Genomic DNA, 12983 nt, shown 5'->3' with positions numbered 1-12983 from the left:
TGAGGCTGAACCTGCAATATGTCTCGGTCGCACCATCGACGGCTCGATATTACATGGCGTCGATCTACCCTTCTCGACCCAAGAACACGAGATCCTCCCACGCCCAAGAATAGTTCTCAAGGACTGTCGCACAAGCTGAGCATGCATGTAGACTAAATTGCCGGCATACTTGCAAATCGGTCCTTTCAGCCGCTTGAAGGATCTCGAACTATGTTCAGCACCATACTCGTCTAATGCCACCAGAATTATGCTAGGGAATTCTCCTCCCAAGGCAGAGTGGGCTGGTCCAGAGAAGGCCTTCCAAGCTCGACAGGCGCAACATCACCACGGTGACACCTCACGACCTACCGGACACATTTCTGATTGCTTTTGACTGCTGGAATTCGCCCGCAGATATCGTCAGACCTTCTAGCTACAGGCAAGCTGCAGCAGCAATATACGGCATGCAGTAAAGTACCTTCTGCAACAGCCTGGTACCCCGTATTCGCCCGGGCAATACTCAGGCATTCAGGACCTAGAGCTGACAGGATTGGGCGAGCGAATCATGTTGACTTCATTACTTTCCTTGGCTGTCAGCTCCCAACGGTAGTGTTGCTACAGCAAGGCTCCCAAAGCCTGTAACATGGGTAAGCGCGATAACCATGGAAGTGCATCACGACAAGGCATTTGAATGGCAAACTGTGCTTTGCGAGGGCTTCGTGTTCATCTATACGTGGGTTCACGGCTTCAACACGGCGCAATTGCCCAGGTATCAATTTATTCGACATCGCAGGTGCATTCTGGACTTGATGAAGTAGTTAACCCAGCTGCACTCCTTGGACTTTCGAGACTATAAGAAGCCATGCTGTCTGCCTCATTACGCAAGTCATATTCGACAACTTCTTTCTACATTCGCTTCCTTTTGCTAAGATGAGGACTCTTTCGTACTTGAACTATGCACTTCTTGCATGTGCGCCTCTCGTCGACGCTCACCCAGGCATGGGCGAGAAGATGATGTTTGAGATGAAGCGCGCCGCAAACAAGGAAAAGCGAGCATCCTCAAAAGAGCTTATTGGCGATCTGGCAACTCTGGCCGACTCCAAGCTTACCTCCATTGGCAAGGACATCAAGGCGATCATCACCGACCAGAAGAGCGGAGAGTCACAAGAGCGTGACACATCCATCCCAGCTGGAGCTATCGGCAGCGCAGCATGCAAAGCCGACCTTTGCTGTCACTGGAAATGGCTCTCCTACGAGATGACAGCCAAGTTCAACGGCACCTCCGGCCGTTGTAACAAATTCGCCCGTCAAGCCGTCCGTCTCGGCTTCCACGACGCAGGCGTATGGTCCAAGACAGCCGGCTACGGCGGCGCAGATGGCAGTAAGTCCATCTCCACACTCTCCCCCGATCCATCCCACAACCTAACCCCCTACCAGGCCTCCTCCTCAGCAACGAAATGTCGCGCACCGACAACAACGGGCTCTCCCAGATCGCCGAGCAAACCAAAAAATGGTACACCAAGTACAACCAATACGGCCTCTCCATGGCCGACATCATCCAATTCGGCGCCAACGTCGCCACCGTCGTGTGCCCGCTGGGCCCACGCATCCGCACCTTCGTCGGACGCAAGGACAACAGCAAAGCCGGGCCCACCAGCCTCCTCCCCACCGAAACCGACTCCGCGGACGCCCTGCTCAAGCTGTTTTCCGCAAAGACCATCGACGCGCATGATCTCGTTGCGCTGGTGGGCGCGCACACGACGTCGCAGCAGCACTTTGTCGACACGACGCGCAGCGGGGATCCGCAGGATAGCTCGCCGGGCGTGTGGGACATGGCGTTTTACCCACAGACGAGTAACACGAGTCCGCCGCGTGTGTTGAAGTTTCAGAGCGATGTGAATCTGAGCAAGGATAGTCGGACGATTGGCGAGTGGCAGGAGTTCAGTGATCGGAACAGTGGGCAGAATCATTGGAATGAGGTGAGTTTGAATGTACGAGGGGGAAGGGGATGGGCTAATTTTTCATACAGGACTATGCGAAGGCGTATACGAGGCTGTCTATGCTGGGGGTTAATAATATCAATGATTTGAAGGAGTGCACGAAGGTTTTGCCGCCGGCGCGCACGTCGTTTGTTAATGAGGATCAGGTTGTTTTGGATATGTGGTTGCAGGGACAGTTTGATCAGCTGAACGATATGGTTGATGATGCTATACAGCTTACCGGTGTGGTCAGCGGATGAAGGGTTATAGGACTACCGTCGAATTTCTGCGACGGCGATGCAAGCTATGCATTAGTTTCTCTTAGAGCACAATACGGTTTGACTTCTCATACTGCTCCTGTAGCTTCTTTTTGTGCTATGGAGACTGCGTATTTGGGAAGCTTGTCTCTGGTCGTTCAGTCACGCTGTTTGACATCCTCCGTGATCTTTTCTGAGATAGAGGCTTCCTCACGTGCTCGGACTTGAGCGCGCCTGGGGATTTTGTACATGTTCCAACTGCGTTATTCTGACGTGTGACAACTCCATCGACATCAGTCGGCGGTATGGAGTTGGGGTGTTGGAGTCCAAACATTGTCGCCTCACCCGCAATAAATCATTTCAAAGTTACTCAAGCACCGCCCGGAGATGGACTCAGCGATGAAAGCAGTAGCACGACGATCTAACAAAGTCTCAAATTCAAAAGTGAAGTTCGACTCTCTCCCGCAATTCAATCACGCTCGACTCACACCCATGACTCCGTTTGCATGGCATCCCGCCACTAGACCTCCGCAATCACGATACCCTACCGCTCAACGAACGAACCTCTACCAAACACCGCCATTGACTGGTTCTCCTCAAATCTCAACTACCCACAAGCATGGACCCCCGATCGCGCACCATGTCCCTAGCAAGCACAACCACAGTGGGATTCGACACCGCGGCATCCGCCCCTCCAGATCCCTCAGCGCCTACACCCCCACCCCATCTCTTCCGCCTAATCAAGCGTCTCTCGCCGACGACATACCTCTGTCTGCCGCGGGCCATCAACCTCTCCCAAGCCGCGCCCCCCATTGCTAGCGCACTGACGGCATTCACGACGCTCCCCAATGACAATGTGCGCATGCAGCAGCAAGCGTGGAACGTCGAGCATCCGTGGAACGACGTGTTGGTGTGGATGATGCAGCACAACGGCGCCAGCCTGCTGTCTGCTCGCGTACTTGACCTACTGCCGCAGGTTGTAGTCGTGTCAATGGGCGATGCGGTTCGTCAGGTGTGCGAAGCGCTCGAAGAGGTGAACCGGCATGAGGCGTCGTCGCTGTATGTGAGCATGATGGTTAAGTCGCAGTTGACCAAGGCGCGTCAGAGTAGGTGGGTGGTGATGGCGCCTGTGTTTGGACTGACGCTGGAGGCATATGGCAAGGAGGAGATGGAGGTGGGAGGCATAGCGAACTGGATGGTGGCGCACATCTTCCTTGCTCTGCTCGATTCGGTGGCGCATGTGCATGCTTCTGGCGTAGCACATGGCGCGCTGACCAGTGCGGGTGTTGTGCTGGACGTCTACCCGCGTGTGGTTTGGCATCGATTCCGCGGATATCCAGATGTTGTGCTGTCTTCCTTCGCTGCCGCTGTGCCCATTGATGCAGCTGGAGAAGAAAAGGACGCGTTCGCGGTTCTTCGCGTCATGGAAGAGGTCATCGCGAACTGGAGCGATGCGACGCCTTTTGTCAGGCATGCTGAGGGCGACGCGGACATGGTGACAGACGACCCGATTCTGCTTGTTCTGCGCGATATACGTCTCTTACACGCCACGCCTTCTCCTTCCCTGGTGGACATCCGAGCCCAGTTCGAAGTGAGGCTCATCGACATCCGCGCCAGCGGTCCAGCGCAGCTACCACGCCCCACCTGTCAGCGTCTGCACTCCGATCTCGCTACCCAAGCAGAGTTCGAACGCGCTTTGCGTGAACCAGCCGTCATCAGATTCGAGGATAGGTACGAAGACTTCATCAAGATTATGGCGGACGAGCCGGTGGAGATGGGTGCTGGAGGACATGCGGGAATGAAGACGAAGCAGATCATGGTGATGAGGTTCGCAGCGAAGAAGAGCGAGTTCTTGGGGGTCATTGGCGTGGTTGAAGAGGCGCGAGAGGGCACGGATGAGGATGGAGATTTTAAGTGGGATGATGGACATGAGATGGTCGTTGACGTGGCGGAGCCTGTGCTTCCTGGACAACACCAGAGCATTTTTGGCGGGGATTTGGAGTGGAAATGAGAATGATGAGGAGGAGAACAGGGAGAATTTGAGTCATTCTTACAGCTTCGGCAGCTTTTGGGCTCGATCCAGCATTAGGCGATACCCTACGAATTGAAAAGACACCATCACAACCATTCCTTAGGCACAGCTCTTTCTGACCACGTCCTTTCGCTCTCCCATGCCAGCCAATCTGATCGCGTTGTCGGCAGAAGACCCATGCCGTTGACTTTCCAGATACCGAGACCCAACATCAGCATGTTGCAGAGAATGTAGATAATCTTGACGCCGATCAATCGCCCCGAAGTGCCAGGCGTCTCGTAAGGCGCGAATGTGCGTTGCAGTGCAAGAACAGCCATGACAGGCGTCTTGAAGAGCGAGTAGACCATGAAGATGGAGAAGATCTGAAGTGTGTTGCCGGTCATGTACATTCCTGGCGTATGTTAGTGAGTGGTCGTGACTTCCTTATGCGAGAGACGACGCACCGAAAGCGTTCATAGGCAGCTGCTTAGCGGGGCCAATGGCGACTTCCCACGCCTTCTTCATCTTGAGCGTGTCCATCTCTTCTGACGTTGGCGGCTTGCGTGCCGTCTTCGATGACTGTGCGCGCTCCTTCTTGGTCATGGCGGCCGTGTAGCCTGGCGGGTCGGGGAGGGACGCATTCTTCGACTTCGCAGGTGTTGCGCTGAGGTCGAGCACCCATTGTGGGGGCGGCGGCGGTGCGGTCGACATTTGTGAGTCTGCTTCTGGTTGGCAGCGGCGAACGTATTTGATTCTTCACGTGCTTCTCGAATCGTGAGGTTGGTGGTGTATGCGCCAGGTCCAGCAGCTGTCGCTGAGAGGTCCACTTGGGTCGGGCTTGGCGGAAGCACGTTCCCTTCTCCGCGAGACCTCCGTGTCCCTGTCGGTCGAGGTCCCCAATAAGTGTCACCACCTGCACATATCGAATCCGCTCTTAATCCGTGCCACCGCCTGCCAACACGCCCAATGGACATGCGCGACGTCATATAGGCCACCATCGAGCGAATCACCAATCGTCCTGCGCATAGAAGCCCCGAACACGGCAAAGAGGGGGCGCTAGCCTGCCTGAGAGGGGAGCGATATCTGGTCTGGGGTGTGCCACGGCAGGCACATGCAGTGAGGAGACGCCCAACCTTGGAACCTGCCACGCGACATAGATAGCCCATCATGAGCCAGGGTGGCCAAGATGCGAAGCTCTTTGCGAGGGTACGTTCATGCTCTCTGTACACCAATTATACCTCTCCCGTAGCTGCACATGCACATCATCACCATACACCTTCCTCCGCATGTACTCTCCACTGTTTCCCTACTTGAACTCCGGCGTCGCATCCAAGCGGGCGGCGATTGTAGCAGAGGTAGACGTCCCTCGGAAGCTATCGTTGCCATGCCATGGCCATGTTCTTTGCATACACGTTTGACCACACCCGCTCACATGCGCTTCGCACACAACAGGGCAAGGTCGCCGAGCTCCGTCTCGAGCTGAACAGCGGCGGCAAGAAGGACAAGAACTTCTCCGCGAAGAAGACGGCCCTCAAGAAGATTGTCGCCAACATGACCATGAGCAACAACGACATGGTCGCGCTCTTCCCAGACATCGTGGGCTGCATGCACATCCAGAGCTTGGAGATCAAGAAGATGTGAGTATCGAAGCACTGTTGGAGAAGGTGCGAGGCTGACAGCGGCAGGTGCTTCTTGTACTTGGTCAACTATGCCAGGATAAAACCCGACATTGCGCTCAAGGCGCTGCCCATCATACAGGAAGACATGCACGACAACAACCCGCTAGTGCGGGCACTGGCCCTACGCACCATGTCCTACGTCCACGTCCGCGAGTTCGTCGAAGCGACCGTTCCCCATCTGAAGAACCTCCTCAAGGACGCGGATCCATACGTTCGCAAGACGGCCGCCTTCTGTGTCGCGAAGCTTTACGACCATGACAGACACCTCGTGGAGAATTCGGATTTGATCGACAAGCTCAACGGCATGCTGAGAGACGAGAACCCCACAGTCGTATCCAGCGCTTTGGCAGGACTCATGGACATTTGGGAGCGAAGCGAGAACATCAAGCTCACCATCGACTATGCCAGCGCCTCCAAGATTGTCTCCATCTTACCGGACTGCTCCGAGTGGGGCCAAACCTACATCTTGGAAGCGATGATGAACTACGTCCCACAAGACACCGCAGAAGCCGCTCTTCTTGCTGAGCGCATATCACCGCGCCTCTCACATTCAAACTCCGCCGTCGTGCTTACCTGCATACGCGTCATTTTATATCTCATGAACTACATACCCGACCAGAAAGTAATATCCTCCTTGTGTAATAAGCTCTCCCCACCCCTGGTCACACTTCTCTCCAAGGGTCCGGAAATCCAGTACCTGGCCCTGCGTAACGCGCTTCTCATCCTCCAGCGACGGCCAGATGTCTTGCGAAACGACATTCGCGTTTTCTTCTGTAAATACAACGACCCTATATACGTAAAGGTCACAAAGCTTGAACTCATCTTTATGCTGGCGACGGAGAAGAACATCAAGGAGGTGTTGACCGAGTTGTCTGAGTAGGTATGGCCTTTATATCTCGTAGACCTTCGCTAATAATTCCTAGATACGCCACAGAGATTGACGTGGACTTTGTGAGAAAGTCGGTCCGCGCCATCGGCAAGCTCGCCATCAAGATCGCGCCAGCAGCACAGCTGTGCATCAGCACACTTCTTCAATTAGTCAGCACAAAGGTCTCTTACATCGTGCAAGAAGCCACTGTTGTCATTCGCAACATCTTCCGCAAATACCCCAACCAATACGAATCGATCATCTCGACTCTGTGCGAGAATCTCGATTCCCTAGACGAGCCTGAGGCCAAAGCAGCCATGATCTGGGTCATCGGTCAATACGCCGACCGAATAGAAGATTCAGATGTCTTACTTGAAGACTTCCTCGACACCTTTCAAGACGAAACCCACGAGGTACAACTCGCCCTTCTCACCGCGACGGTCAAGCTCTTCATCCAACGCCCAACACGCGGCTCCTCGCTTGTACCGAGAGTCCTGAAATGGGCTACAGAAGAAACCGACAACCCAGATCTCCGCGATCGTGGCTACATGTACTGGCGACTCTTGTCTTCTGCTCCCGAGGAGGCCAAGAAAGTTGTCATGGGCGAGAAGCCCGCCATCACAGCAGAAGAATCCGAGAAGCTGGACCCTTCAACGCTGGAAGAGATGTGTCTCAATGTTGGAACTCTCGCAACCGTCTACCTCAAGCCTGTCAACCAGGTCTTCCGCAGTGCGCGACCTAGGAAACTACAGGAATCGCCAGCACTCCAACGCCACGAGCTGCCGACGGTCAAAGCTGCCCAACTAGCTCGTGAGCGCGCGGCTGCGGATCGGTCGAGACTGGACACCACGAATGGCAATGGCATGGCTACGGCTGTTAGTGACGCGGACATGTATTTCGCTAGTGTAGGCAGACAGAGCACGTTTGGCGGAAGTCCCGTGAATGAGGATGGAGGGGCGTTTGGAAGCGGGTGGGTTGTTAATCAGAATGCGCCGCAACAGATGGTGTTGAGTCCGGCTGGGACAGATGGGAATCAAGATTTGCTGCTCTAGATGGGAAGCGAGGTACATATATGGCAATGACGATAGTGCTTCGTATCTTCAATGATTTGTGGCGGTGGGTTTGAGGTAAGTAGTGATCAACTATGTCCAGGCAAACCAACAAAGCCACGTAAAATTACAAAGTGACAAGTCGCCCGTATCCCCCAACCGAAGCCCCTATCTCAACCCCTCGTCGTCAAACTCAAACACCCTCTCCTCATCCTCACTCTCGCCTCCCGCTAACTGGCCGTCAGGCAGGGTACTTGTACCCCTATGAAGCTCAATCAGCACAAGTATCCTCATCTTTCTTAGAATCCATAATTTAAATTACTCATCCGCCAACAACGGAGCGCGTTCGCGATCTTCGCTCACAATCTGCCCGCGCGGGAAGGGATCTCTCCCAAGCAGCCCCGGCAGCCCCACAGCAGTGCTGAGCACGAACAACAGCCCGCCAATGGTGAAAGCGAAAATCCACTGAAGCTGAAGCACATGCGGGCGCGTGAGGAATTGTCCCACACCAGTAGCTAGCCCAAGGTCAGTATCCGCAACATGTGCTCAAAAAAGAAGAAGAACTTACAAAACGCCAACACACTCATCGCATACCCCATGGTGTAGTCCTTATACGCCGCCAGGAAAAACACGCCATACCCGGCCCACCCCCAGATAAACACGTTGGCCACGATGCGCGCGATGAAGCCGTTGTGCGTCACAGCGAGCGCGCCGCACCAGTACAGCGCCGCGAAATTCCACGCCAGCGGGCCGCTCACAACGCCCACGTGGATGAACCGCGGCGTCGTGCTGTGTCTGAAGTACAGGAAACTCAGGTTGAAGAAATTCACCACCAGCAGCAGTTCGGCCAGCACGTAGTGGCTGCGCACGAACAGGTGCACGAAGCCGAAGAGGAGGAGGTTGGACGCGACGAAGTGGCTCGCGACGCTTGTTGCGGCGGCGGTGTGCGCGGTGTACAGCGACCATTGGTAGGCGAGCTGGAGCACGAAGAGCAGCAGGATGTAGATGGACGTGAAGATGCTGGACTGCGCGAAAGGTGTGGCGTGGTTGTGGTGCCAGAATCTGCCGTCGTGGGCCGAGGGCGCGTTGAAGGTGTAGTAGAACGCTGTGACTAGGAGTAACAGGTACGAAACCGTGGTGGAGATCTTGGTTAACAGCAAAGACCGGCCGGTGGAAGAGCTGGGTTCCAAGTCCGCCATGGTGTTGTAGATGTCTTGGTGAAGCGGCAAGGGAAAGTAAAATATGCTAAACTTGTCAATGTCGTGGTAGGAGAAGGACAAGGAGAATGCAAAAGAGAAAAGCAGATACTTCAAGAGTGGATAAAGCAAAATCCCAGCGCCAGTCCAAACACGCTCCAACTTAATCGTACGTCACTCTCGACACCTGCAGGATCTAGGGTCCAAGCGTGCCCCGCACAAAACCTTGTCAAGTGACGGATCAGCCACACTAATTATTGGTTCCCGCGACGGAGCCCTAGCCGCTTGTGATACGCATGCTGCGGGGATGTTGACGGCACGGTTGCGCCTTGCATTGTATTTGTTCGCTGAAGTTGGAGAGCGAGGAGAAGAAAACATTGATCGTGCAATTAAAATATCTGGGTATCTCTATCTAAGCTGTAGAATCGAATTGAAACTCCTGGTGTCGAAGATAGAAAAAAAAGCCCAGGTAATAGTGCTGTTGCTGCGGATTAGGCAGACAGAAAGATGTAAAGCACTCCCGTATTTGCAAGTCCGGCTAGATCGCCGATTCGTCCGCAGAACACACCCTTGAACGCCCAGAGAAAACCAACACATTGGGTATCACCACCCTCTCGAGCCAATAGTAACCACCATGGCGGAAGGCACAGGATTTATCACGTCAGCACTCAGCGGGCTGGCGTATCCGGCACCTCCCAGATATCCTGCCGGTTCTCCTCTTCCTTCACGCCCTGCTGTCCAGCTCCTGCAGATGCGAACGGTATGACACCATTCGCTGTAAAAACCGGTAGATCTTGCTTCTTGCTCGGCGGAGACATTGGTGTCGCGCCACTCAGCTCAGTGTTTGGAGGGAGCCATTGCAACGGCGCATCTGCCTCCTTGGCATCATCTAACGCAGCAGGTGCCGGACCGAACGACTGTGTAGTGTAGTTGACAAAGTCGTGCATGCTTGATGGGGGCGGAGGTGGAGGTGTTTCCGCGCGAGCGGGTGGGGTAATGTTCTGCACCGGTTCGGAGACAGTGATGAAAGACGGTTTTGGAAGCTGCTCACGAAGCTGCTCGATGGGAGTGTTTTCGTTTGGTGGTTCAGCACGGCCACCAGACGTGCGACGGTCAATAGTTGAAGCATCTGCGACCACGGGTCCAGCTTGTGCAGAGTGTGACGGAGGCGGCTGGACGAGTGTTGAGACGAGATCCGGCTGCACAGGCCGAGGTTGTACTAAAGTTGTAGTCGCAGTGTTCTCTACTTTTGGTGGTTCTGGCGCAGCAGCAACAGCTCCTGGATCGACAGGCGAAGCGGGCTTCGATGACTTGGGTGGCCTTCCGGGACCTCTCTTGGCCGTGGTTGGTTTGGCTGCAGGCTTTGTGGCGGCCGTGCGCGGCGCAGCAGGCTTCCTCGTGGTCGTCTTCGCTGGAGCTTTCTTTATCGCCTCCGCCGCCTTCTTCTCCTCCTTCTCTCTTTCACGGGCTTCATACTCTTCTTTCGGAGGTAGCTTGAGGGTGATGCGCTTGAGACCTGATGTGAGCGCGTCCATGTCGTCGTTCTCCTTGCCTTTGGATGCACCAGGCTTGCTTGCATAGTTAGAGGGTACTCGAAGTGCTGGCGGACGCTGGGCCGCACGTGCAGTGGCCGCCGTGGTAGCGCCTCGAGGTTTCTTGACAGCAACACTGGTTGTTGGAGCAACGGCAGGTGCTACACTTCTTCTCCTCGAAGCAACGCTGGGCTCGCGACTGGCGCTCCTGTCGCCAATCGAAGAGACGCTGGATGCAATGCTCATTCGTCGCGAGACAGAACGAGACGTTGGCGCAGGCTCGTCGGCAGTGGCTAGCTGAAAGTCTGCAATTGTCTGTCGTCGACTTGTCCGTGACTCTGGTCGCAGGGATGCCTTCTCATCGCCGGAGGCAGGATCAACATAAGTTGTGGCAGCTTTACGTCCTCGAAGTTGTCGTCCAGATGGATCTAAGTGCACAGAGCTCAGTGGTGGCGGTATCGGCTTCTCCTTCTTGACTTTGGGCTCAGCAAGATCCTCAGGCTTGTGGCTTCGAGTTTGTCGATCCGACGGAATCAGGAGCTGACTCAGAGAATAAGCCGCAGTCACCCAATCAACTTCAGGTGGTGGCGGTGTCGGAGCTCGTGAGGGACTAGAGGGGTATCTCGCGCCAAGGCTGCGTGATAGCTTGGTGGGATCGACCACTTTGGCAACGAACGATTGTGTCGGCGAGGAGAAATGTGCTGGTGCTCCAGCTCGTGGCTTCTTAGGCGCTACAGCCGGCGGCGGGTTGACCATATTTTCCAACTCTGTCAAATTGGACACATGCCACCAGCGAGGGTCATAGCTGATGGGAGTGGCTTCGGGTCCAGCTGATTGCATCGAAACATCTTCGTCGCGCATGCTCAGCCCACCTAGTCGCTGTGACATGTCGAAGGCAAGACCTTTCGATGGCGCTGAGTCATTGTATACTTGCCCATCGCAGAGTCCAGCAAGATGGCTCATGACACCACTGGAGAGTGCCCGGTCGCTGTAGCCACCTTCAAGCACTGAGATCACGCGACCATCAGCGCCAGTGCCCTCTTCCTCTGCAAGCCGCACAACATCTCGAGTGAACCGGGCGTAGAACTCCGTAGGAACATTGACGGAGTGGCGCTGCATGCCTGCCGTCTCGTGCTCGCTTGCATCGAACCCGGCAGACAAGAAAATAGCTGCTTTTGGTGCAGGGTGGTTTGGCGACGTGCTTAGGCGCTTGGTGTGGTATTTCAAGTACTGCCGGGTCTTCTCGAGCAGAACCATGTACTTCTCCTCGTAGATCTTCCAGAAATCTTCGGGCGTCCTCCACGATTGCAAATGCACGTTCCAGATGGACTGACCATGGGCGTTGTCGATGCACAGACTCGCCGCCTGAACTTTGTCATCGTCGCCATCCTCGCATGGGTAAGAATTGATGTCGTGCAAGCTGAAATAGCCAATGGATGTCTTCTTCGAGTTGGGAGTGTTCCGGGACATTCCCTGCACTTTCTTGTTGCGCGCCCAAGTGATGGCTTGGGAGCCGTCTCCGTGGTGCAGATCAAAGTCGATGATAGCGGCGTGTGTCAGACCGTACCTCATCATGGCATGCTCAATGCCAACATGCACATTGTTCAACCAGCAAAATCCAGAAGGATAGTCATCCGAGCAATGATGGCCAGGCGGACGGATGCAGACAAATGCTCGTGAGGGGCCGTCGCCCATGCTGGTGCCCTGGAAGACGGCATCAACGGCATCCAATACGCCTCCGAGTGCACCCTTGAACGCATTCATAGATTCCGAGCACAGATAGAGGTCACCTGAGTGGAGCTCTTTCTTCGAGGACTGACCGGGAATGGGAGGACCATCACGCACCAGCTCTTTCCCGGTCGATGCTAGCTTGCGCTCGGCGTTGTTGCACAAAGAATCAAGCTCGCCCATCCACTTTGTGCCATGTACGTTGGTTACAACCGGTGAAGTGATGTCCACCATGCGCGACGTCTTGCGAATCTTGAAGGGTATGCGCTCGGGGGGATTGTCATATGGGTGTGGCGGATGACTGCCTTCCATGTGACGGTCGCCCAGTCGCACGTAGGCTGCTGATATGCCCAGTACGCTCGCAAGTATCCTCTCCGGGCGCTCCATGATCAGGCTCAGCATGCCTTTTGGTGTTTTCGGTCGCGAAAAGCGATGGCCATAGCATTGGTCGTGGACAATAACAATGGTCCCCGGGTTGACCGTGCCTTCCATGCCATCATGGCGCGCCAGCTCTTTCTTGAAGAACTCGTCGGCGACATCGATTGCTCGCAGCGGTGGCTTCTCTTCTGGCGGGGGGTGTAGCGGGCTCTTTGCGCCAATTGGCGAGGGCATATTTGGGACGAAAGACGAGCGTCTTGAAGGTCCTCCTCGTGGCGAGCTCGGCGGATCACCGCGAAGAGATGATGTGGATGATTTCCTGACGAG

The 12983-nt window shown here is 55.1% G+C and overlaps 7 protein-coding genes across 7 annotated transcripts; 4 read left to right on the top strand and 3 right to left on the bottom strand.

Moving 5' to 3' along the window:
* Nucleotides 1–18: 18 nt before the first annotated feature.
* SNOG_13540 (hypothetical protein) lies at nucleotides 19–452 on the top strand (the record flags this gene model as incomplete). The annotated part of the gene is made up of 2 exons (XM_001803697.1): nucleotides 19–147; nucleotides 255–452. The coding sequence occupies 2 exons, from the start codon at nucleotides 19–21 to the stop codon at nucleotides 450–452; spliced, it is 327 nt and encodes a 108-aa protein (XP_001803749.1).
* A 189-nt stretch (nucleotides 453–641) lies between these two features.
* SNOG_13539 (hypothetical protein) lies at nucleotides 642–2218 on the top strand (the record flags this gene model as incomplete). The annotated part of the gene is made up of 4 exons (XM_001803696.1): nucleotides 642–712; nucleotides 840–1360; nucleotides 1417–1970; nucleotides 2009–2218. The coding sequence occupies 4 exons, from the start codon at nucleotides 642–644 to the stop codon at nucleotides 2216–2218; spliced, it is 1356 nt and encodes a 451-aa protein (XP_001803748.1).
* A 637-nt stretch (nucleotides 2219–2855) lies between these two features.
* On the top strand, nucleotides 2856–4226 carry SNOG_13538 (hypothetical protein; the record flags this gene model as incomplete). Its single annotated transcript, XM_001803695.1, has 1 exon — nucleotides 2856–4226. The coding sequence occupies one exon, from the start codon at nucleotides 2856–2858 to the stop codon at nucleotides 4224–4226; it is 1371 nt and encodes a 456-aa protein (XP_001803747.1).
* A 107-nt stretch (nucleotides 4227–4333) lies between these two features.
* Nucleotides 4334–4937, bottom strand: SNOG_13537 (hypothetical protein; the record flags this gene model as incomplete). The annotated part of the gene is made up of 2 exons (XM_001803694.1): nucleotides 4334–4638; nucleotides 4691–4937. The coding sequence occupies 2 exons, from the start codon at nucleotides 4935–4937 to the stop codon at nucleotides 4334–4336; spliced, it is 552 nt and encodes a 183-aa protein (XP_001803746.1).
* A 456-nt stretch (nucleotides 4938–5393) lies between these two features.
* On the top strand, nucleotides 5394–7825 carry SNOG_13536 (hypothetical protein; the record flags this gene model as incomplete). Its single annotated transcript, XM_001803693.1, has 4 exons — nucleotides 5394–5432; nucleotides 5586–5863; nucleotides 5891–6781; nucleotides 6829–7825. The coding sequence occupies 4 exons, from the start codon at nucleotides 5394–5396 to the stop codon at nucleotides 7823–7825; spliced, it is 2205 nt and encodes a 734-aa protein (XP_001803745.1).
* Nucleotides 7826–8337: 512 nt separating this feature from the next.
* SNOG_13535 (hypothetical protein) lies at nucleotides 8338–9021 on the bottom strand (the record flags this gene model as incomplete). The annotated part of the gene is made up of 1 exon (XM_001803692.1): nucleotides 8338–9021. One exon carries the CDS (start codon nucleotides 9019–9021, stop codon nucleotides 8338–8340), a length of 684 nt encoding a protein of 227 aa, XP_001803744.1.
* Nucleotides 9022–9686: 665 nt separating this feature from the next.
* On the bottom strand, nucleotides 9687–12890 carry SNOG_13534 (hypothetical protein; the record flags this gene model as incomplete). The annotated part of the gene is made up of 1 exon (XM_001803691.1): nucleotides 9687–12890. The coding sequence occupies one exon, from the start codon at nucleotides 12888–12890 to the stop codon at nucleotides 9687–9689; it is 3204 nt and encodes a 1067-aa protein (XP_001803743.1).
* Nucleotides 12891–12983: the final 93 nt, after the last annotated feature.

This window comes from Parastagonospora nodorum (genome assembly GCF_000146915.1).
Source record: "Parastagonospora nodorum SN15 chromosome Unknown scaffold_27, whole genome shotgun sequence".
NCBI classification, from domain to species: Eukaryota; Fungi; Ascomycota; class Dothideomycetes; order Pleosporales; family Phaeosphaeriaceae; genus Parastagonospora; species Parastagonospora nodorum.
The sequence above is the reverse complement of the archived record's forward strand: the minus strand, read 5'-3'. Positions and strand labels throughout refer to the sequence as shown.